Source organism: Dipteris shenzhenensis, chromosome 32, assembly GCF_047967505.1.
Source record: "Dipteris shenzhenensis isolate YYH24624 ecotype China chromosome 32, Dip_SZ_1.0, whole genome shotgun sequence".
Taxonomy (NCBI): Eukaryota; Viridiplantae; Streptophyta; class Polypodiopsida; order Gleicheniales; family Dipteridaceae; genus Dipteris; species Dipteris shenzhenensis.
This window is the reverse complement of record NC_141627.1, coordinates 44,779,832-44,804,619: the sequence shown is the minus strand read 5'-3', so window position 1 is coordinate 44,804,619 and position 24,788 is coordinate 44,779,832. Positions and strand designations below refer to the sequence as shown.

The 24,788-nt window shown below is 42.7% G+C and overlaps 1 protein-coding gene across 3 annotated transcripts in view; it reads right to left on the bottom strand.

Annotated features, from left to right (window-relative positions):
• Positions 1-2,113: 2,113 nt before the first annotated feature.
• Positions 2,114-24,788, bottom strand: part of LOC147880829 (uncharacterized) — a 57,852-nt gene continuing 35,177 nt past the window's right edge. For 2 of the 3 annotated variants that reach the window (XM_087371024.1, XM_087371022.1), the window contains exons 5-9: positions 21,182-21,276; positions 21,027-21,072; positions 20,852-20,931; positions 2,637-2,721; positions 2,114-2,558 (exon numbers count right to left, since the gene is read on the bottom strand). In XM_087371024.1, coding sequence (XP_087227150.1) covers positions 2,530-2,558; positions 2,637-2,721; positions 20,852-20,931; positions 21,027-21,072; positions 21,182-21,276 — 335 coding nt within the window. In that variant the 3' untranslated portion in view covers positions 2,114-2,529. Of the gene's footprint in view, positions 2,559-2,635; positions 2,722-20,851; positions 20,932-21,026; positions 21,073-21,181; positions 21,277-24,788 lie in introns of all 3 variants that reach the window. The other variant, XM_087371023.1, reaches the window with a different exon arrangement.

The window sequence follows — 24,788 nt, the reverse complement described above, 5'->3', positions numbered from 1 at the left end:
AAATTCTTGTGTAGTTTTTGCTCTCATTATACTTAGTCTCAAATTTGAGCTAACGGTGCAAGGTCTTACACACATCATCGTACTAGCTATTGCAGGAGAACGGATTAATTGGTGATGGACAGGTGAATCAAGTGGTATGCGGGAAAGACTGGATGGCACCAAGGAACGGGTGATAAGCGCGGCTCTATCCTTTAGAGGAGGGATATCGCCAAGGTCATCAAGCATATGGGAGAAGCAAACGGTATAAGCAAGGGCCAACCAATTGATCAAAACGAATCTCCTAGAAAGTAGTGTAAGTGGGATGTGATGTGCTCTGTGGTGGTAGGGGGGTGGATAAGCTAAAGAACTTTTAGGTATCATCCGCTCCAGGAGGTGGGTTGGGGACTAGAGAAGTTTGTGATGTAAGAGGTGAGGGCAAGGGAACCCATGATATACTCAACTACGTTGGTCCCTCTCCGTCAAGAAAACAAGTAAGCCCACCGGAGAATGGGCCATCTTTCTAGACCATTGTATATGATCAAATCATGCATCCTTCCCATATCATGAAATGAGGTGACTCAGGACTGATGATCTGCAAATACTCATGAGAAACCTGCCTCATGTATATCGATGTCAAGCAACATAATTGAGTCATGCTGAAAATCAACAACCGATACCTGGCGGTCTAGAAGGACCTCCTGTGACTCAAAATTTTGGTAGAAGATAGTGTATGAAGATATCTCTCCATCCCCCTGAAGCTACCTTGCAAAATGCGGTCTCTAGAGGAAAGTAACAGACTGCAATAAAATATCTAGAGAGGAGCTGCCCTTGATCAAATTCCAAATGAACCTAGCGTGTGTCGCACCTCTCCACGATGATCATCCTTGTAAGAGAGAAAGAGACTCTATTAACATCCACGAGAGACCAACATGCCTATGGGACAACAAAAAATTAATCATCCAACCAAGGAGGGCACAAGGCATCTCCCAAGGAACGCATGAAGCATCTGCAATTATATTGCTAACAAGGTTGGTAACAAGGTCAAATCTAAAAGAAAATTCCTGGCAAAGATCATCAAGTGATTTAATAAGAAATTTAAAAAATATCCCCTTACTCTTGCTTAAGTACCTTCCAAGTAATAAGCGTTTAATAGAAACCCAAGTCCGGCCCCATTGTGCCTCTCAAATGGAGCTTACATACTTTCTAAACTAAACAAGCTTTTGCTTTAAATTTGATGTGTAAAAAAAGGCCAAACCTCCCAATGAAAGGTCATTTGTTGCTCCACTCACAACATAGAAACTTGTGGATCATAACCGTGAACCTTAAGGAAGTTCGGTCATAACCCAGTCATAGAGTCCACTACAAATGTCCATTTAGAGAGCAAAGACATGAATGTAGCTTGAATACACACTCTATTTTTTAGTTCTACCCATGTCCAACCTACCTAGATGCTTACCCACAACCCCATATAGAAACACTCATTGAAATGAGCAAAAGGAGGGAAAGATAAATAGTGGTATCCAAGGGCATGAACTTTGTCATCTCATGGTGAAGACAAAAGGAGGTCAAATATAGTATCCCTCCTCTTATTACAAGATTATTTCACATGGAGATAGCATTAACTACACTATATTTCACGTTCACTTAAATAAGAAGCTTCATAGACCAAAACTCTCAAAACATGAGGATTAAACAAAATAATCATATATTCTAAAACATTTAATCCATACAAAAGAAGAAGCCTTGTCATAATGCAGTTCCTGTCCAAATGGGAGTAAAACCACTTTTATCCCTCCTCGATGAATTGGCATCTTCACCCTACTTAGGTTCTCATACGAAACCATTTTCATAGACATAATATTCCTTTCCAATTCATCAAGGCAAAATAGGAAATTAAAATAGATGTCACATTCTTGATTACAACATTGAAGTAATAATCAAACCCCAATGCAGGTGTAAGATTGGGCCAACTTGCAATGACAATGGATTTCAAAGCCTTCTTGAACATGACATAAACCAATGCATCTAATACGTGACAAATTTTTTCAGTAGGTGCAATGAAGGATGAAGAAAGATAATCTGTTCTTTTCTCAAGGAGTTGCAACCAGTACAGTAGCTCAGAAGCGAGATAATATTGAACAAGAGTGATTTTATAAATTGCACAAATGCACATTATACTCTCCACACAAATAAGGCTTCAACGTACACAATATGCTATTCATGAATGAAGTAGTCAGATAGAAAACTCCTCTGGTATGAGTCAAAAACAGTTGCACTACTACATATTCATGAAGTGGAGCTATGTGTGCATTGAACACATGCTAAGCTCTGAAGTTGTACAAATATGAAAATTTAACCAAGCACTGAGCTCATATAACGTGGACCTGATTGCAGCTAGTTAATAATTTGTACCTTGCTGTCACTTTCAGACTTGAAAATACATGTAACATCCCCTCTTTGTGGCAATTTTATACAGGATAAGTGGTGTAAGGGTCAACCTTTAACTCTTCGAACTGAAATTGAAGAGCTTCTCTCCAGAAATATGAGCAATCAATCATGTATATGTCCTGCAGGCACCCCGTGAGATGCATTTTTTCTGCAAATAAAAGATGGATCAGAGTTTTAAAAAGTAACTCAACCATCCAATCCCAAATACCTTCCATCTGGTCGTTTCATTCCTTGAATAGTGATGCAAATTCTCCTTGGCCCACCATAATTACGATGCTCATTCAACCAGATTCCCTGCAGCCACCTCCCATCCCACTAGGTTAAGTTGAATTTACAGTACTTAGTCAAGACCCATATTCTTTGTGTTAAGATTATTTATGTGAACAAAACGCCTATTACCTGCCCATTCTGAAAGAGTAGCAATTATAGTCATCAATTGAAACATGAAGAAGCATGTCACTGAGGCAACTCAATATACTGTGAGATTTAAAAATTATAGGGTTGGTACCTACCAGAAATAGTCAAGGGCATAAGACATGAGACGGGTCCAAACACAAATTCTAAGAATCACACAACGCCGATTAGCACAAAAAAATCTGTAGCAGAGACTACTCAATCAAGATGATACAAAGCTATGCCTATCCTTGGTTTCTATGAACATAATGATAGTACCCAATTAATTACCATCCAGGGGAGGTGTATTTATGTTTTATTTTGGTCTTATTGACACTTGAATATCCTGGATTCCATTGTATAGATGGGCCACAGCAAGTATATGTCAGAAGTCGATCAGCGAGGAACCTCTAAGTCATAAGGATGCATTTCATATCAGGGAATGGATGGATGCCATGGGGGCTTGATTCCATTCACGCAAGTGGCACATGGGAGTTGTGTGGCTTGCTAGCAGGCATAGGCACTTTATAAGTTGAAGCGGAAGCTGATGGCAGTGTAGACCGCTACAAAGCCTGCCTTGCTGCGAATTGTTATGCTCAGCAATATGGTATTGACTTTAAAGAGACAATTGCCCCCACTTCACGCATCACCACCATTCCATGTGTCATAGCCATTGCCTTTAGAAGGTCACCGACTTGACATTGAGACAGTTTCCTTCACAATGATCTACTTGAAGAAATCTACGTCAGCCAACCTCCAGTTTTGTGGTTGAAGGTTCTGAAAATAAAGTATGCTGGCTTATGGATTGAAGCAACCACCGTGGGCATGGTATGCCAAAATACATTCCCATTTGTTATGCCTTGGATTTCAGAATATCCCCACAGAGGCCACTCTTTATGTCCCAAAGAGAGAATCAGATTTTGTAATTTTAATCCTATATGTGGATGGCATGCTTATTACTAGGCCAGAACACAGCCAATTGCAGCTTTCAAAGCTGATTTGCAGAATTCATTTGCCATGCCAGATATGGTCAGGCTGTACTATTATCTTGGCATCCAGTTTGCTAGTTTTAGGGGGGCATAGTGATGAGCCAATCCAAGTACATTGGACAACTCTTACAACGCTTCCAGTATTGAAGTCTAGCTTCCGTTTCTCCTCTGATGATGGGAGTGACCCAGTTGATGCTACCTTTTACCAGCAGGATGTGGGCTGCCTTATCTATTTATGTCACACCAGGCCTGATGTGCACACTGTGGTGTCTCAGTTCATGCACAAGCCCAGTACAAAGCAGTGGCAAGCAGTGAAATGTGTCTTCTGATACTTGAAAGCACGCAGCACTTGGGACTGTTATATGATGATATGTCTTTGTTGGATATGCATGCTGTCACGGGGGCTGGTTGTTACGACACCTGTGTGTCTCACAAAGGCAACCGTTTCATGCTTGGCTCTTCATACATTTCTTGGTTCAACAAGGAACAGCCCCCAGTTGCTGCATCGAGCTGTAAGCTGAGTACAGGGCAGCCTTCACAGCTACTATAGAGTGTGTTTGGCTCCACGAGTTATTTGCAGACCTTGATGTCAGCCACGCATCCTCTACCACGATCTACAGCTAGAGTGCTTTCGTCATTGCGCATAATCCTATCCTTTATGCGCGTACCAAGCACAAGTACACTATGTTTGAGAGTGACAGCTAGTTGGAAAAATACAGGTGTCCTACATTACCATGGAGGATAAATTAGCATAGTTTTTCACAAAGGCTCTATCGTGACCCAAGTTTGAGGCTTTTCAACAAGCTTTACACTTGGTACCATTTGTCACATGATTCCGCTTACCCTATATTATCGTAGGTTTGCTATATCCATCATGGACAAGCATGTGCGACCATGATTTAATTTCAACGTATACCTGAGTAGTATCCAAGATACTTCAGCCAAACCATGGAGGGCGGTTTGTTGCCAATTAGCCCTGGTATGGCCTTGTAGGCTAGTCAAGCGTAGTTAGAACATCTAGTCCACCTGGAACACTAGTCCTAGTTCTTCTTAAGACATTTAGTTCTAAGTTGAAGCCCGATATCGGCCACCAATTGTACTTTCTCGTTCAGTTCGTTCAGCTTGTTGTTTGATTCCTTGCATTCACACTTTGTTCCATTGCTCTTTGAATGCAACAACAATGTCTCTCTCTATCAAAATTTGACCCTGAATGATGATGGGGGGAGAGAGAGGAACACCAATTTTTCATTGAAACCAATATTTCTGATTCTGAGGCACAGGAATCAAGCATTTTTAATCCATACTCTGTTATTTTATCCAGAAATTGTTTTAATAATGCTCATTGACGGATTGATCCTGTAGAAAGTCGGTCACAGCTGCCAAGGAATTAAAATGAATCTTGTAATCAATTGATAATTGGGTGAAGCCACTTTTCTTCCTCACCATGAAGTGCGATAGCTTCACCACTTCTACCTTTTCATCTTCAACTTTGGTTTTGTGTAAGTTCCATGATAGTGGAATGATCCAACATAGGTATTGAAATTAGTGCAGGCAGCAGCAGCAATATATCCATAGAATCACCTAAAAGTTTCCTAATGTCTTTTTTTGAAAAAAAAGTTTCCTAATGTCTTGCTTCTCCAACTTCTATACTTTCATACATTGTCATTGTGAGATTTGCTGAATCACTTCAATCACAATATTAATCCATCTTTTCAGAAGAATTTACAGTTTACTGCTTTTTGCATCGCATCTACAGTGTACACATTCGCGCAAAGATTCACCCACTGTCAATAGTCCCCTGCATGGTACTCTCTATATTTTCTCTAATTTCAAGTTTGCCACTGATTCTTTCTTTGCTTCACAAACATATTCATAAGACCCATTATTCAAGCATTGTTGGCACACAAATAGCCTTAGCAATCTTCTCCTTTCATCTCTCAAATCTTCTTTTGGGTCAATCCCTGCCATCCACCAACTCATTTGACATAATTAAACTAACTATATTATTAGACATTCTCTCTTTTCAAGACTCCCATAACCTCAGAAGTTAGTGTCATCCATTCTGGACCCTCTCATGGCTCAACATATTATCCCGGGATATCTTCCTAGAATCACGATTGAGTTAGACCAGTGCCCATGACATTTTGAAGGTTTGCTATGAACTACGATGAAGGTTACAATATTTATGATAAGCGTATAGGCTCCTAGGTGATTTGCAAGTTCAAATTTAGAACTTGACTTCAGTTTAATGGAGTAGTCTAAGGTCCCCGATAGATTGGTGCGATATTTTTGGTCCGTACATGTGGCACTATGACATGTGTTGTTCTTGTTTGAGTTTTTAAAGCTTCACATTGGCTTTGAGAAAATGGAGCAGCATATGTTTCATCTTTGAAAGTAGAGTCTCCTTCTAAAGCATTCAAATCTTCCCAAAGTAGTTCTAGTATGCATACCACGGTACGACACATGTATGGAATAACTTTTTATATATAATTTAAATTTCAAGACAAACTTTGGATTGGGGTGTGTTTTGTAAGGATGCATTTAATTTTAAAAGTAAAATTCAAAAAAGGGGTGTGGTTCAGATGTCTCCCTTCCTTCAAATGTATTCCTGTAATTATAAATATATTTAAAAATTCATTTGCCGCTTTAAATCGATTTGGCATTTGTTTGTGTACACTTGCTGCCTTCTCCCTTCTCATCCTATCTCAAGGCTGGTTTCTTCTCTTCCAACCTGTAGTCACTCCCAAGGCCCACACTATTATAAGTATCATTGACCCACTTGTGAGCCGCCATATGAAGAGGACAAGGGGTCAGAGCACGGAGGTAGGGTGGATTACTTGAGCAGAACAAATGCACACTGGTTGGAGCTGTTTTGGAGGAAGCATGAACAGCCATGATGACAGATGACAGGCCGCATGGCACAGGGTTGGAGAAACATCAATAGAACTGTATTGCTAGGGCCCATTTATAGGCTCTGCAATAGGCACCTCCAGTAGCAGCAGATTCCAGACCCAAAATCCAGTCGGTCAAGGTCCCAGACCCAATCAGGTATCTCCTACACACCAGATTCTAGTTGTTTGACAGGGTCCAGGTCCCCTGTAAAACCTATAAATAGGCAGGTATTTTGTGAACATTCTACACAACTACTGAAGCCTCTAAAGGCCCTGCAGACTGACTGGAGTGTGACAGAACTTCTCTTCTGTAAATACCCAATATCTCCGGTTGGATATATCTGCCTCATCCTTGAGCAGTTGTTCCATTATTGTGGATGAATATGCTGAGTTCTTCTCCTCTCTATGCTGCATTGTTTGTGTGAAATTTAAGTGAGTGAGTGCTGCTGTTCTGAGGAAGATCAGTGTGGATTTGAGTTTATTCTGCTGTGTTAGGGTTTCTATCCAACCAGTATCTAACTCTAACAACATAGCCCCGTAGACTATAGAGTATAGACTCAAGTTGTGAACCGCTGCTCTTATATTCTACGATCTCAATCTAGTAATTGGTTTCAACATTGAGCTTTCAGTTTCAAGTTAAATCTATTTGTGAATTATTTAGTTCCATGTATGATGTATGTACATCAATAGTCCACCATGGTAGAATCTACTTGATTGTTGATGGTAATTAATCATTTCATTCTATGGACTATAGTCACCAGAATATTGTTCTTCTCCCCTCTCTCTTCCCCTCCTCCTTCCCTCTTTTTTTGGGGGAAAATAATGATTTACAAAGCTGGCGCACCTTAAATTTTTTTCCATATGATGCAACATACTAGTACTCTGTCATACATATGGTACCACCTTGAACATTCCTCAAGTCCATTTCCAAGGTCATTTGTCATGGTCGTATTCTCTATTGTGAGGTTCATAGACAAGGGTGTTTGAACCTCTGGCAATGAAGCCAAGACATTTTTCCAATTTTATACTCAGCTCGCCACTCTAAGCCACTAAGAGAGGATAGAAGAGCTCATCAATCCTCAATACAAAGTTTGTTAGGAAGGTGACATCAGCAAACGGCACGGAAGCAATTATCCTCACCTTGAATTGCATTGGATGGGTAACCTACAGTTCCAGCTTAAGCATGGTACAGCTCGTTATGTCTGCCCCACCATCCAAAAAAAAGCTGTTCCATCGATTTGCAAAAAGTTGTATGGGTAGCTTCTCACATGCAATGATGGCAAAGGTGAAGCGAAGGTCTATTGTGGATACCGCCAATCCCTCCGAATTGGGTCATCAACCTCTATGAGCGGTATTCTTCCTTGGTCTAAGGGACCCTAAGAGTCTTTAAGCTGGAGTAAGTGTTTTGCCAATGAGTAATGTTGGTCTGCCACTCGTTGGAAACTCGTTGACTTGTCCTCATGGATTGATGTTGACCTTGAATCCATGCATTTTGTGGGTCGTGTCTTTGTCTTGCGCCATTCTTTGGGATCCACTCATGTCTCCCACATGTCCAACTTCCTTACGGACCCATTCAAATCCACCATGAGCTGTATTTTGTGAAAAGTTTGGTCTCTTTCCCTATTGCCCGTGCCGACCTCTATATAGTGTATCCAACAAGTCTTTGGAAGAGCTCTAGCAAGGGAGGGGGAAGGTTCTCATCTAGACAACCGCTTCGAATCTCACTTGAAGATTGCACCTCCTTCGTTCCTTGATGTTACCTGTACTCCGCTCTTAAGGGTTGCGCTCCTGTAAACACACCAATCATGTGGTTTGGTGCAAGTGTTATGCTCTAGCCGAGATAGCATGACCTCGGAAAGATCGGTGGGCATTTTCCCTTAGAGGACCGACTTCTGTAATAGTTTATGTGCGTAAATATAATGGTAAAGGGAAGTAACTGCCAAGGTCCTAGGTGAGGGTGTATTGGCATCGACTAGGTGGTTCTGAGTGCTAAGGCCTAGGTGCACCTAAATGTGTAATAATGCCAAGGGGCAAATGTTTTAAATTGTGCCCCAAGAGAGGGGTAAATGGTGTACCAAGCTAAAGGTCTAGAATGATGACATGTGGCAGAGGGAACCATCTAGGGAACTGTGGGCTTGTGGATAGGCATGAGGAATGAAAAGTTACGTATCTTTTGTGTGTATGCTATCCATGAGAAAGGATGGGAGGAAATTTGTGATGCCAGCACCTGTGACTCGTCTTACCCGTGATTGACGAAACGAGATAAGAGAGATTAGAAATTGTACGTAACAGTTGGTATCAGAGCTTCACGCTCGACAGGGAACTAGAAGCAAGGCTTCAGCACAAGATTACGCTGTGGGAGCGTATCATTCGGAGCACCCGCTTGAAAACATTTGTGCTCTCATGCCGACGGGTTTCCAGAGGATGGACTCCTGCCCCATCAATTTCTCTTTCCTGCGCTCTGTTGGAATACCCCGTTGCACTACACTCTACCGACGAGAAGGAAGGCGAACAACGTGTGTGTTAGGTGACTGTTCGTGGGCTTAACAGTGGCTCGTGAACGGGGAGGCCCTTCGACGCAAATAGCTGGGAGCAAGGCGGCGGTGTCAAGCGTATCAATGGCTTCATCGACGAAGCTTTCTCTTCTGAAGGCACGTTTCAGCGCAGGAGTTCGTGGTGATGGCGCAACTTCGTAGTCACGTTGGTATCGCGTCGTGACTATTCTGAAGAGGTGGCCAATAGCGAGGACCTACCTGTGATATTATATGGCCTGTAATTCGATGAAACAGTAAGGATAGAAAGGAACGTCCGTCTTGCTTATGGGAACCCTGCTCCTATTTTGGATTGACTCAGCCGCTCCATGACTGGTAGCATCGTTGCTCATAAGGAAAGCAGGATATTTGCGCTATGTGAAGACTCCATGGGGCATTTTATTTCTTCTATACAAATGTTTAATTTTCAATTTGCAGTCGATTTATTCCTATACAACAGAGTTTGCAGTCGATTTATTCCTGTACAGCAAAGGGGAATCTGAAGTGAAAAAAAATAAAAAAATCTATTTTTCCTTTTGAATCCATGGAGACAGAGGGACAAGATTCCAGGGTGAATCCTAGTGAATCTAGAGCACGGTCTACGCAAGAAGTGTCCCATCACACAACGCCTACTTTGGTGGGTAGGATTTCTGTATTAGAAGATGCTTTACAACAGATCATGAACCAGCAGCTTCAGGTGAATGCTGGTCAAAATGAAATTAGGGAGATGGTGCAAGCCTTGTCGGCTAGACCATCTAGGAATGATAAGGGCAAAGCTCCAGCAGAGCCAGAGCCCAGTATACACTCATCAGAACGTGCAAAGGTCAAGGTACCTAATATTGCAAACTATAGACCGGAGAAGTACACTGGTCGGATGACCGAGCGCAGTTCTGATGTGATCGAGGTTTGGTTACACAAGTGGGAAGAGTCCCAAGCTTGGGATGGCTCGGATCGATGATTTGCTAGATGCATTACATGGAGCCGTAATTTTCAGTAAGAGAGATCTTAAGTGTGGCTACCATCAGATCCGCATTAGAGCCGAGGATGTGCATAAAACCGCTTTTAGAACATGTTTGGTTATTATGAGTTTTTGGTAATGCCCTTTGGACTTACCAATGCTCTAGCGACATTCGTCATGCTTATGAATGATTTACTACGTCCGTATATCGAAAAGTTTGTAGTACATTTTAGTGACGATATTCTGGTATTCAGTAAAAGTATTACTGAGCATCATGAACACTTAAGAATAGTGTTCAGTACTTTGAGGAAAGCCAGTCTTTATGTAAATAAGAAGAAAACTATACTGTGTATGGTTAGACTTCAATATTTAGGATTCATAATTACTCCAGAGGGGGTAGAAATGGATCCAAAGAAAGTGGCTGTGATATTGACTTGGCCAATCCCTCAGAGTTTGACCGCTTGCGATCATTCTTGGGATTTGTCCAATTTTATCGAAGGCATATTAAAGGATATTCCGAAATAGTATCGCCATTGACTGATCTGCCCTCAGATAAAGTACCTTTTATATGGAGACAGAATCAACAGGAAAGTTTTAACACCATAAAACAAGTTGTGGTCACAGGACCGGTGTTAAAAATAGTTGATCCCCAGAAACCGTTGTTCCTGGAAACCGATGCAAGTGGCATTGCAGTAGGAGCAGTTCTCCTCCAAGAGGGAAGGCCAGTAGCCTTTGAAAGCAAGAAGCTTTCTCCCTCTCAAAGGAATTGGCCAACTCATGAATTAGAGTTGTATGCTATTGTCCATGCTTTGAAAACATGGCGACATTATTTGTATGGATCAGAGTTTTATGTGGATGTTGATCATGATACTCTGAAACATTTTTGTAAACAACCTGACTTGAGAGGCCGCCAAGCTAGGTGGGCAGAACTCATGCAGGAGTTTAATTTGACGATTCGGTATCGAAGAGGAAAAGATATCAAAGTTACTGATGCGTTGTCACGCATTATGCATAACATGAGTTTCACGGTGTTAGAGAGTGCTCTAATGGCCGAGATTAGAGAAACTCAAAAGGTGGACGAGTTTGTCCAGAGCCTTTGGCCTAAGGCTCATGTGTTAAAACCCGGGGAAAACGAAAATGATGACCTGGCATCCAGAAAAGACCAAACTTATGCAAGATATGCCATAAGGGATGGTATGCTGAAAAGAAATGGTAAGGTAGTAGTACCTAATCAGAATGATCTCAGGCAGAGAGTCATTCGACAGTGCCATGACAACCCACGTGCGGGACATCCAGGAGTCGAGAAGACATATGATCTCATGAAGCGAGATTTCTTTTGGCCAAAGATGAAAAAGCATATTCATGAATATGTGACACGTTTTTCGTGTCACGTAAGTAAGGCAGAGCGGGTGAAGCCACCGGCCTTTTACAGCCCTTGGAGATACCACTAAGTAAGTGGGAGAGCATTTCCATGGACTTTATTGTAGGTCTACCTACGACACAAGGTGGATATGATTCTATCCTTGTGGTGGTTGATCGTTTTACCAAGATGGCTCACTTCATTCCAACTAGAGAGTCTGTTAGTGCCCCGTAAGTGGCAGATTTGTTTATTAGACATATATTTCGTCTGCATGGATTACCCAAATCCATAGTGTCAGACAGAGATGTCAAATTTACCGGTCATTTTTGGACCACGGTATTTAAGACACTAAGGATTGAGTTGGGAATGAGTAGTGGGGATCATCCAGAAACGGATGGTCAGACAAAAAGAGTCAACCAAATTTTAGAGGATATGCTTAGAGCATATGTGTCATTGAGGCAACATACATGGGACAAGTGGTTGCCATTGTTAGAGTTTGCCTACAATGATAGAAAACATTCCTCTACAGGGTTCAGTCCGTTTGAGTTGAACTATGGTTATAGACCAGTGAATCCAACTATAGTTGGAATACCTCAGAAAGTGCCTAGTGCCGCGAACTGTGTGGTTCAGATGCGGCAGATGCTAGCACTTGCGAGAGCTAACATCCGCCAAGCTATGGATAGAGCTAAGGTGTATGCGGATAAAAACCGATCCACTATAACATCCGCCAAGCTATGGATAGAGCTAAGGTGTATGCGGATGAAAACCGATCCACTAGAGAATTTAAGGAAGGAGAAAAAGTTTTTCTCAGAGTTCCTTCGCACTCTAAGTCTTTTGACTGCAGGAGAGTGTGCTAAGTTATCACCTCGATATTGTGGGCCATGGTTAATTCTAAAAAGAATAGGCAAGGTAGCCTATAAATTAGAATTACCACCAGGGTGTAAGGTGCACCCAGTGTTTCATGTTTCTCGTTTAAAGAAATTTTTGCATACTGGTGACTCACTAATCGAAGGTGTGGTTTTGTTTCAGGAGACAGAGGATAATGCAAGACGCAAACCAACAAGAATCCTAGATCGAGGAACAATGCAAGTGCGCAATCGGAAGATATCCACGGTGTTGGTTGCATGGCATGGTCTACCTCTATCGGAAGCTACCTGGGAATCCATATACCAATTACGGAGAGTGTTCCCAGATTTCATCATCGAGGACGCTGATGCTTGAAGAGGAAAGGAATGTTATGCTCTAGCCGAGATAGCATGACCTCGGAAAGATCGGTCATTTTCCCTTAGAGGACCGACTTCTGTAATAGTTTATGTGCGTAAATATAATGGTCAAGGGAAGTAACTGCCAAGGTCCTAGGTGAGGGTGTATTGGCATCGACTAGGTGGTTCTGAGTGCTAAGGCCTAGGTGCACCTAAATGTGTAATAATGCCAAGGGGCAAATGCTTTAAATTGTGCCCCAAGAGAGGGGTAAATGGTGTACCAAGCTAAAGGTCTAGAATGATGACATGTGGCAGAGGGAACCATCTAGGGAATTGTGGGCTTGTGGATAGGCATGAGGAATGAAAAGTTATGTATCTTTTGTGTGTATGCTATCCATGAGAAAGGCTAGGAGGAAATTTGTGATGCCAGCGCCTGTGATTCGTCTTACCCGTGATTGACGAAACGAGATAAGAGAGATTAGAAATTGTACGTAACAGCAAGAGACTCCCCAAGCACTACTAGCTTGATTATGTTTATTTGAGTGGCATTGGCCTCAACTTTGTTTGGACAATCTCAACAACAATGGTAAATCATATTGCATTTATCGCAAGATCACCTTCCTCAAGTTCTGGACAGCTTGTCAAGCTCTTTCCCCACCCCTCCCTCTTCCTCTACCAATTCTGCCAGCTCCATTGTTGGGAGATAAGGCAAGTGGCTATAAGAAATAGGAAGGTATTAAAAAGGGAAAAAGTAGTATGAACATTCATGAGGGATAGAATTGGATTCATAGCTTGAACATTAGCCATGGGTGGAAATGAGGGTTAGCGTTAGCAGTCCATTCGGCTGGAGGAGTTGCTATGATCATTAAAGCAATGGTACTAAGTTGACGGGTGTTATGGATTGAGCAGCCACAACCATTGGTTAATGTATGTTTAGAATCAACCTTGAATCTGATGCACCATGCCCAAGGATTTTACAAAAGGTACACAAATTGCTTAGATTGACTTACCCCACTAAACATGAACTGAGCCACAACATTCTCTACACTAGAGGCCACTCTTGACTTAAGCCTCAAGCCTGGTGCAGCCTCACCTCTAGCTTTCTCCTTCAGTTCCTACTTGAGTTGCTCACTGCCATCATGTGCTGCCACTTGGTTGAATCTTAGAGAGAAACTATGGTAGAGCCAGTAGAAATGGACCAGGTCAGCAAAGGGGCTTCAAATCTGAGAGGGAAACTATGGTAATGCCAGTACCATCGGACCAGGTCAACAAAGGGGCTTCAAATCTGAGCTGAAAGCATTCCATCTTCACCGCATCCTTTAAGCAACCTTGAATTGCAGCTTGCCAATGAGACTGTTGCATTAGACTGAGGGAGAGATCGTAGGAACCACCCCTTCATTACAGCATCATGGGGTGGTGTAGTCATCATTGCTACTAGTTACTTCGTCGAAAAAGAACGCTTGGCATTGACCATCCAAATATACAGCTCTAGGATACTTTAACAGGATTTCACCTTGAGAGTAGACAGAACTTGCACAATCATCTCCTTTTGAATGTGTAGAGAATGTCATCTCTGAGGCTTACCATGATGCGTATGGAAACTGGCTACCCCGTATCTGGGTGGGTTTTTCTTCAGCAAGTCTTGTGAAGGAGTTGGGTGGTGCAAGAAGCAATGGAACGGGAGTGGAGTGCGGGAAGCAAACAACAAGCTGGAGCAACACATAGTACTGCTCACATGGATAAGAGGAAAATACAAAGGGTGGCCTATGTGGCCCTCAAGTTAATCATATGGTTGACCAGAGAAGTCAACTCATAGAGTTGACCTGACCTACAAGGCTCATACGAGGGCTAAGTGCTAACAAACCACCCCCCTCCATGGTATGGCTGAAGTACCCTGGAAATATCTCAAGAATACTTGGAAGCTACATCATGGTTGCACATATTTGTCCAAGAGGGATATAGCAACCTATGATATGTACAGAGTGATCCCTCACGTAACAAAAGGAGCCAAGTGTAAAGGATGTCGAAATGCCTCAAACTTGGGATGCGGTAAAGCTTTCGTGAAAAAATCTTTCAAGCTGTCCTCAGTGGGAACATAGAACAACTGGATGTCTCCACCAAACAATCGCTCTCAAACATAGTGATAGTGGACTTCAATATGCTTTGTGCGTGCATGAAACACTGGGTTTCTAGCAACCGCCAAAGCACTTTGGCTGTTGATGTAGATCGTAGTAGAGTCGGGCTGAATGATATCAAGATCTGCAAGTAACTTGCGAAGCCAAACGCACTCTACTGTAGCTGTGAAGGCTGCTCAGTACTCAGCCTCACAACTGAATGTGGCAATTGTAGGCTGCTTCTTGCTGAACCAAGAGATGCATGAAGCTCCATGCATAAAACAATTAATGTTGTGTGACACCCTAGTGTCGTAATATCCTTCCCAATCACTGTTCGTGAATGCATGCAAAACAAGTGGGGCCTTTGAACCATAGAGTAAACACAAATGTTGTGTAGCCTTCAAGTATCGAAAGACCCGCTTCACTGCTTGCCAATGCTGCGTACTAGGCTTGTGCATGTACATGCTGAGCTGGGATATGGCATATTGAAGATCAGGCCGGGTATGACAAAGGTATATTTGGTAACCAACAACTTGCTGATAAAGGGATCATCAAATGGCAGACTTGCATCCTCGGAGGAGAAACGAAAGCCAAGCTCCAAGGGAGTAGAAACTCGCTTGCAATCCTCGAACTGGAATCAAGGAGTTGTCCAATATACTTGGACTGACTCATTATTATACCCCCCTCAACATATGCAAACTGTATGCCCAAATAATAGTGCAATCGGCCCATATCTGTCATGGCAAAAGACTGCTGTAAATCAGCCTTGAAATCTGCAATTTGTTCCATATCCAGGCCAGTGATAAGCATGCCATCCACATATATCCACATATAAAATCAGAAATAAAAATTCCGATGCACTCTTTCAGACATAAAGATTGGCCTCGGTTGCGCTATTATGAAAGCTACGGGCTGTCAAAAATGCATGTATCTTTGCATACCATGCCCGGGGTGCCTGCTTCAAGCCATAGAGGGCTTTTCTGAGCCGGCAAACCATATTTTCAGAACCTAATTGTTCAAAACCAGGTGGCTGAGTGACATAGACTTCTTCCTGAAGATCACCATGAAGGAAGGTAGTCTTGATGTCTAGCTGATGAACCTCCCAATGCTGATGAGATGCCATAGCAATAACACACCTGATAGTAGTAATGCGTGAGGTGGGAGCAAAGGTCTCCTCAAAGTCAATGCCGTGCTGCTGTGCATATCTCTTTGCAACCAAGCGGGCTTTGAGGTGGTCAACACTACCATCAGCTTTCCTTTTCACCTTGTAGACCCAATTCGTGCCAATGGCACGCTTGCCTGCTGGCAAGTCACACAACTCCTTAGTGTTGTTTGCATGAATGGATTCAAGCTCAACCTTCATGGCATCCATCCATTCCTTGCTATCAAAGGCATCCTTGTGACATAAAGGTTCCTCATTGCAAGTAGTAGCAACCAAAGCTACATTAGTTGCCATGCATCTGTTTATGCGCACCTCCAGTGCGGGCTGGCAAAGACTCAGCTTGTTTGCTTCGCCTGAGTGTGTCCAAAAGCCATCTCGGGACTGATTTTTGCTGTTTAATGACAGCACTCTCCTGTGCAACTGCCTACTCAATAGCATGATCATCAACTAAAAGGCATATCAGGCTGAGTAGGAGCTATTGGAGGAGGATGTGCACTGGTAGAAGTGTATGGCACAACACTCTGCACTGGCTGCTTTGGAACTGTGGGCGACTGAAAGAGAGGCAACAATGTATCAAAGACATTTGAGGAATCAATAGTAGGCTGTTTTTTGCATTCTAGCCAAGGTGAAGGCACTTTTTCAGTGAATACAACATCCCTACTGACAATGACCTTGCCCGTGCTGGGCTGATACAACCTGTATCCCTTGCTCTCTATGCTATAACCAATGAATATGCATTTTACAGCTTTGTCTTCAGGCTTGTGCCTCAGCTGAGATGGCACATGAGCATAAGCCAATGACCCGAACACCCGCATATGAGAAATTTCAGGTTTGCGACCGTGCCATGCCTCGTAAGGTGTGATAGTCTTCAATGCCTTTGTGGGTGCCCGATTGAGCACATAGTTGGAGCACATGACAACATGGTTGTCATACACGGCACATTGATAACCATCAAAGAGAACCCGAAAGCCATTCAAGGATATGGTAGAGATGAGGTTCTTCTTGATACCTGGGACAAACAAAACGTCCATGAGCGTGATCGTATCACCTGAAACTAAAGTGACCTCGACCTGGCCAATCCCTTTCACGAGATATGATGCATTATTGGCACATGTCACTATGCCACCATGTGGAGCAGCCCCCAATGTCTGAAAGAGTGATCTGTAAGAAGTGATGTGCTTAGAAGCACCACTGTCGAAGCTACCAATCTGACTTAGAATCTAAGATATACGAGGCTGTAGCATGCTTCTCTGGATGGTACTGGCATGTCACTGTGAAAGCCCACTCATGGTGAGCAATGTTTGTTGCCTCATGACCATGATTTGGGGCAGTAGTAGTAGTGCTGAAAGCAAGTCCCTTTTGCTGTTTTTTCTTTTCAGAAGCGATGCGCTTGCGACATTCGGAAATGTCATGTCCTGGCTTTTGGTAGTAATTACAACGTTCTAATGTTTTTCTTCTTGGCATCAGATGGGGCAAAATTAGATGAGTGTCTAGCAGTAGATGAGCCTCCAGAAGGCTTGGGTTTGCTGTAATTTTGCCCGTTCTTTCCCTTATTTTTGTGATTAGCAACAAAAGCCTGGTTTGCAATTTGAAAAGAAGCACGATTTGTGCGACTCTGCTCTTCCTGCAAGAGAAGGGAAACAAGCCAGTCGAAAGTATAACTGTTGGGATTGCCCATGACAACCAACCTCAATGTAGTAGCAAACCCCTGGTAGAACTTAGGAAGTCCATTGAGTGTCGTGGACACTACCTGAGCATCTGAAATAATTTCATCCACATTAATGAGCTGCTCTTGAAAATCATTGATTTTTGTGATGTATGCATCCATGTTGTCCCCCTCTTCCATTTTGGCATTCTCCAATTACCTGCATAAGAAAGCAACACGTGCCTCATTGCGAACCTGGTAAAGGTGGGCCAAGATGTCCCACGCAGCCTTTGATGTTTTGCAAGACCGAATGTGAGGAATGATATGTCTCTTGACTGAAAAAGCAATGATAGAATGTGCTTGGGCATCTCTACCATCCCATCTAGCATGTTCCGGTGTAGGAGGTGTGGCTGGAGTAGTAGATCCAGAGGTGGCTGTAACAGCTGCACCAACGGTGGCAGTAGATCCAGAAGTGGCTGTAGCAGCTGCACCAGTTGTAGTGGATGCCACAGAGAAAGGTCGAAGATCCGATCCTGAGACAATACTCCAAAAATTTTTGGCAACCAGCAAATGTTTAACCATGTATGACCACATGGGATAATTGGGTCCATCGAGCTTGTCCTCAGCTGAGAACATACCCATCCAATCGTTGCTTCCCATGGCAAAAATGAATCCCTGAAGGAAAAATGTGCGCTCAAGAGTAGCCTCAAGGCTTTTACTGCAAAATGAGTTGGCTGTCCAAAAATGACACCAAAGGCAATGACAAACCAAAAATTGACTGCTCAAACAATGAGCTAAAGGCACGTGCTGCCCCCAACAATATGACCTGCAAAACAATATCTGTCCGGTCAAAGGACCCCCCTACCAAAGATAGCTGTCTTGCAAAAATATCAGCCTAAAACAAGGGGCAAATGTATGTAAATGTATCCAATGATCAATTGAGCTGTAAATGTCCCAGATGGAGGCTGCGTGCCTCAAATCTAACAAGACAACAAGACGAAATCAAGGGGCAAATGCATAATATACCCAAATTGAGGTGAATAAATCAAATGTCACTGCAATGGACAGCAAATCTAGCAAAAGCCCCCAAATCTGAGAGGGCAATTATGCCAAAAAGAGGGCAAATTAGGAAAAGCCCCAAATTGTGCTGCAACTTGCAAATGTGATTCAATGTGCTGCAATTCCAAGACAATGTCAATGTTCCTGCATGTCAATGTCTATCAAATGCCCAAATTTGGCTGTACCAAACCAATGTCACTGCAAATTTCAACAAAATTAACAAAACCGCCAATTTCTGGAAGGGCAAAACTGTCGAATTTGGGGCGAATGACCAAAAGCCCCAAATTATGCTAAAATACAACAAATGAGACAAAATAACCTGCAAATTTAAAAATATACCGCAATTTGTCAGCAATAGATCCCCAGTGTCAGAGTGAAAATGAAGTCAAAATAGGGCAAATACTACAAAAGCCCAAAATGTGACCGAAAGGAGCAAATGTTACTGCAAAATCTGCAAATGTGACACAAAAGCCCCAATCTCTAGAGCAAAATCACCTCAATGTCATTGCAATGTGTGCACACGTGACATTAAAGAGGGTGGAAAGCTTCAAATCCAACTGTACCAGGCAGATCTGAGTCAAGAGGGAGAGAATCCCAGCCAAATGGTGCTAGAGCAGGTAGGAGCACCTAGAGGAAGGCCCGAATGACTGAAAAGAGTCCAGATCTGAGCAAAAAACCTCCAAAAACTATTCAAAAATGCTCGAAATCAACTTATGAAAAATCGTAAGAATTTTCGGCAGCATCGCGCACTCGTCCGTACCGGTCCGCACGGCCGTACGGGCAAACAATTTTCTGGCCAAAATGGTGTGGGATAGGGTCGTTTGTATGCATGCAGCTTAGAAATTTCAAAAAACGTTGAAATCTGACCTCAAAAAGTCAAAAAACAGTCGCTGGACTGTTTTTCTGCTCTAAAAACAGGTTTATGGTGATGAAATGATGCACTGGACTGAGCTGGAGTAAAATGGCAGGTAGGAGCAATGGGAGAGCACGAGGGAAGGCAGGTAGGAGCAGAGAACTTGCTCTAATACCACTGTTGGGTGCAAGAAGCAATGGAACGGGAGTGGAGTGCGGGAAGCAAACAACAAGCTAGAGCAAAACGTAGTACTACTCAAATGGATAAGAGGAAAATACAAAGGGTGGCCTATATAGCCCCCAAGTCAACCACAGAAGGTTCTGTAGCAAAGTTGTCTCGGTATGGAGAGGTGACACCTGAAACAGTAACTATCAAGAAGATTGCAACCTCAAGCATGTGCTGAGATCAACTTGCTGCACTGGTGATCATTAGGGCAATTACATTGCAAATTGTTAACCTTGCATTAAAGAAAAGAAAAAACAATAGAAGAATTCATAGAATACAAATCTTTGTACAACCTACCTCTTGGCTTTAATTTTCCTGCTGTAGGAAACTATTTTTATCAAGTCTTCATCTCTCTTTCCCCTAGCTCTAATCCAAAACAGAAATCACTTTGTCCACAAGACTATGTTCATTATGGGAAAGGCCAAACTGTTGTAAGGGGAGCACAACTCTGATACACAAAGATAAACAATCAGGTAGCACAACACATCGGATAGAAGAAGGAAAAGAGCAAATGAAATTTTGTAAAGCTTGCTGCGATAAGCATGAACAATTATTGAACAGCAGCAGCATGTGAAAAGGCCGCGCCAAAGTTAAGAACTCATGGAAGGTTTTATATCAATTGTTCTACTGGCTATAAATTTTTATAATGGCAGTTATGTCAAGAACTTTTTGCCCTTAAAATGAAAATAAACAGCTTTCACTAACATAATTTTGGCTATTTTCTAATTTAAATAAGCATACAGGTGGCTTGAAGCAAGAAAAACACTTCAAGCCACCTTAAAATGAAAATAAACAGCTTTCACTAACATAATTTTGGCTATTTTCTAATTTAAATAAGCATACAGGTGGCTTGAAGCAAGAAAAACACTTCACTAACATAATTTTGGCTATTTTCTAATTTAAATAAGCATACAGGTGGCTTGAAGCAATTATTTTGCCACTTACAGACTTTGAATACATAAAAAATGTTAAGAACTCAACCGGCACAATTTTCACACAAGCATTTAACAGAAATAACTGGCTTGCTGGATTTTTGGCGAACCTGCCAAATGCCAAGACTGAATCTGCCTCCCTTTATAGGTATTGTCAGTGAGCATCCCATCATTGATGACTTGACATGAGCTGAGAGTAAAAACGAAATTTGAGGGTCCAGAACACTCAGCAGATCAAAATCAGCAACCATGAACTTGCTATTTGTTAGCCAGAGTAATAAATACCTGGCATATCATCCAAACCCTCATCAAGGTGCCGATAATGATGTCCCTGCACAAGCAGGCATGTTGGATTGTCGAGTAAAACAACTTCATGAATTGGCATACTTCAATTTGAAACATTTACATTGATTGTTGTTTTATAGCAGGCCATATGGTACCTCTGGTACAATCTTGTTAAGTGAATCTTCCATGTCCAAAGGAACATCTGGGCTTGCATTTTCGTTGATTGTCAAACTGGCAGAGGTATGCATCACTGTGACCACAAAGTACTCGATACTAGCTCAAACCAGAAACACTATACTACAAGGAAAGTACATACAGACCATACAATGTGAAAGCCAATTTAGCGAAAACTATAAAAACCCTTCATCATGATATGCATTCATACAACACTAAAATCAGAGTCTCATTAAAGGCATTCCAAATAGCCATTTTGGGTCCATCCCTACTCTCCTTGCAACTGCCAAAAAATCTCAAATCGCTCAGGCCAGGGCAGTCTCACACAAGAGTTTCACTACTTTGCCATCAGCAACACATGTTGCTGTCCCCTTTTGTCTGCTACTTCTCTGCCTTGAATAGGCCGACAGCACTCTATTGCCGACTTCATGCCTCCACTGCCTCATCCATCCTGATATCTTGCTGTTGCTGGGGATGATAATGATATTGATGATGATGCTGAGATTGATATATAGTCGACCACCGACATGACTATGTTGTACTTACGACTTAGTACTGCCACTCTGCATTTTTGGCATTTTGCATTTTGCATTGGTATGGACGCTCGTTTAGTAGCTCCACTACCACAGCTCGTTGTATCAGGATTTTCACAGTCTCATAGACCCATCGGTCTTCCGAAGACTTTAATAAACTTTCTTTCTTTCTTTCTTTCTGCCTTGAATAGGATGAGTGATGTAAGGAGCCATTGTATCCCACAAATACTCTTCGCCATTGTACATTGTGTCTGTACATCTAACTTTGGTCAGTCCTATGGGTCAACATCACACGTTTAGTGCTAAGGATATATAGAAGTTTTGGGAAGTGATAGATATATTATTCTGCACCAAAGAGACACAGACAAATTGCTACAAAAACTGTTACCCTCCCATTGGGTAAGGGAAGAGTAGAAATCATGGACTCAAAGATACAATGTTGGCACTTCTCAGAAAGCTCAAGATGCAAATGTTGATCTTCCATGGACATACTGGGTTTGGGGATGAGAGATAATCACCAGAATGTGGATTTGTAATGAGAACCAAAGACTTGTATATATTTGAGAATAATCAAAACGAGGATTATATCCTCTACATAGGAGACTAACCCTACTACCTGGTCCTAACCCTAGGGGGGGAACCTCCTAATTGGAGAGGAAAAGTGCCCAATGAGACAAACTCCTACCCACCAAGATCATCTTCATCGAGCCACAAACTAGGAACCAAAGCACTGAGCGCTTCATCTAGAACACCCAATCATAGAGCTATTAGCTCACCCCCTAGCACTAGAGGTCATAGGCATGCCTGACAATAGACCTCTGCATCCCATATTTGGAAGCCCTCTCCATAAGAGATGCATCGACCTAGCTTGTCAAGGACAACCATGCCTTTAGTACAAATCACTGTCTAGGTTACAATCAGTCTCCTCCACACTGAAGCCCCTATGCCAATATATAGCCACAACCCACGGCTTAGCATATAGGCCCCATTCCCTTCTAGAACTCCATCCTAAATAACACTCTAGTTAGGATTACTCATCCTAACCTCTTGAGTCCATCCACTAGGATCTCCCTTGACCCATAGGTGAATCACTAGCTAGCCAGGGTTAGCTAGGGATGTAACATTCTTCCCCCCTTGAAGTATTTACATCCTTAGGAATAAAGCTAGGAAAGGGGAAGCTTGTCTTTAAAACAATCCTCTCCAAAGTTGAATCTTCATCTAGCCTATCTTTCCATTTAATATAATTCTCAATAATAATCCTATTTTATTTCTTAGTTGTTTTTGTCTTTTATTTGGAACCTTTTCAAGTTCATGTGGAACGTAGGCTAAATCCTCCAACTCTATGAATTCTTGAAGAGATACTAAACTGTTGTATCTCCTAGTTTCTCTTTGAATCCACTCACATGAAAACCAGATGAACAATGCAAGGGAGCTCTACCAAATAAGTTGCATCATTGATTCTCTAAATGATGCGAAGAAGACCGCAATTCCCAGTCTAAGAATCTTTTGTTAAAGATATTAATCTCTAAGGCAATGGCATGTGTAATAAGGGGCTTGGGACACTTTTTCCCTTTATAATGTTTTCTGCCCCTAACCTCAGTTAGAGGTTAAGCTAGTGGGTGAAGGAGTTACCACATGTTTTGACCCTAGTAAAGGCATCCTAGGATTTTGTCTCTACGACTACCCTAGTGTTGTACTTCCTTCTGCCTTCAACTTCATGTTCTCTCATACTCCTTCCATTTTCAACATTTGGTATAAAAAATGGCTATCCTTGCTCCCACATACCTCGCCGCAGCTCCCACACTCCATGAAACCATAGGGTTTGGCAACAGTTGCCAGGCGGACTCATAGCAATAGTTGCCAGGCGGACTCCTTCGAACTAGTCCCACGTGCTCAAATGAGTTTGAGAGAGAGCCACTCATTTGGCGTCCGGAGGTTAGGGATCATGAGGGACTCATGCTTGGGTAATAGACGCACATCAGTTAGGCTAAGTGGGATTGTAGCCCAGCTAGGTCTTTTGGGACTTGAAGACGCCTTCTCGCATAGGTAGTCACATGAGCAGGCACTCTCTCATCTAAGAGGCAAGCCCTCAGATGACATAGATCGACACGAGTTCCCCAAGGCATGGTGGGAGGAATTGTGTAGTGCATTAGGCCCCCATCAATGGTATGATCAATTTTTTAGGAACAGCATGCCTCTCAAGATCTAGTTTTTGCGGCAATCCTTGGCTCTTACCAATGCAGACTTTACAAAGTAGGGCTTGGTGGCCTCCTCTAGCCCAAGGCTGTGACGGACCTTGAGACTTGATGGGGTTTTGGATTCAGTCAAGTGACAGAAGGTTAGGTAGTAGGCCGCCTGGGCAAGGATTGGACCACTGACCCAATTCCAATCTTGTCAGGACAAGAGAGAGCAAGGTGGCACCATTGGTTATTCGAGGACCAACCTCTCCAAGAGATTTAGTGGGATCTGAGGGAGTGTTTTTGGCCTGTTTGGGTATGGTGCTAGGACAGAGTGGAGGAGCTGTCCTTTTTCTCTTAACAATGCATACAAGATGGCGGCTTCAATTGGAGGTGACAGATTGGTCCCCCTCAAGAGAGCCTTACTGGTTGGAACAAGAGGTTCCCTCCCATTTTTGGGCACATCTCTAAGCTAGCCACAGGGCTCGGAAGATATCATCTCTTTTTTGGATGGTAGCACATGGAGGCTTGTCCATTGGCCCTTGGCTAGAGCAAATGCGGATAGATGGGAGATGCCACTGTTGCACTGACACAGTTTTGAAGATGCTCCCAACATTGTGTTTGGGGCTGCCAAGCAGTGCATAGAATCTAGATGGGGGCCCTCCAGCTTGTAGCCAGAAAGCACAAGATACAGTGAGATTTCACGTGGGCGATGGTGGTATGGCTACACAGGGATTACACTTTTTCTATTGACCCAGCCTCTCTAGCCTATAGGATCCAAGGCCAACGAGCTCTCTGGAGGCATATGACACGTCACCGCCTTCTCGCATCCGCAGTTGCATTTGTCGGAGGATAGTGTTAGGGAGACGGTGTCTAAC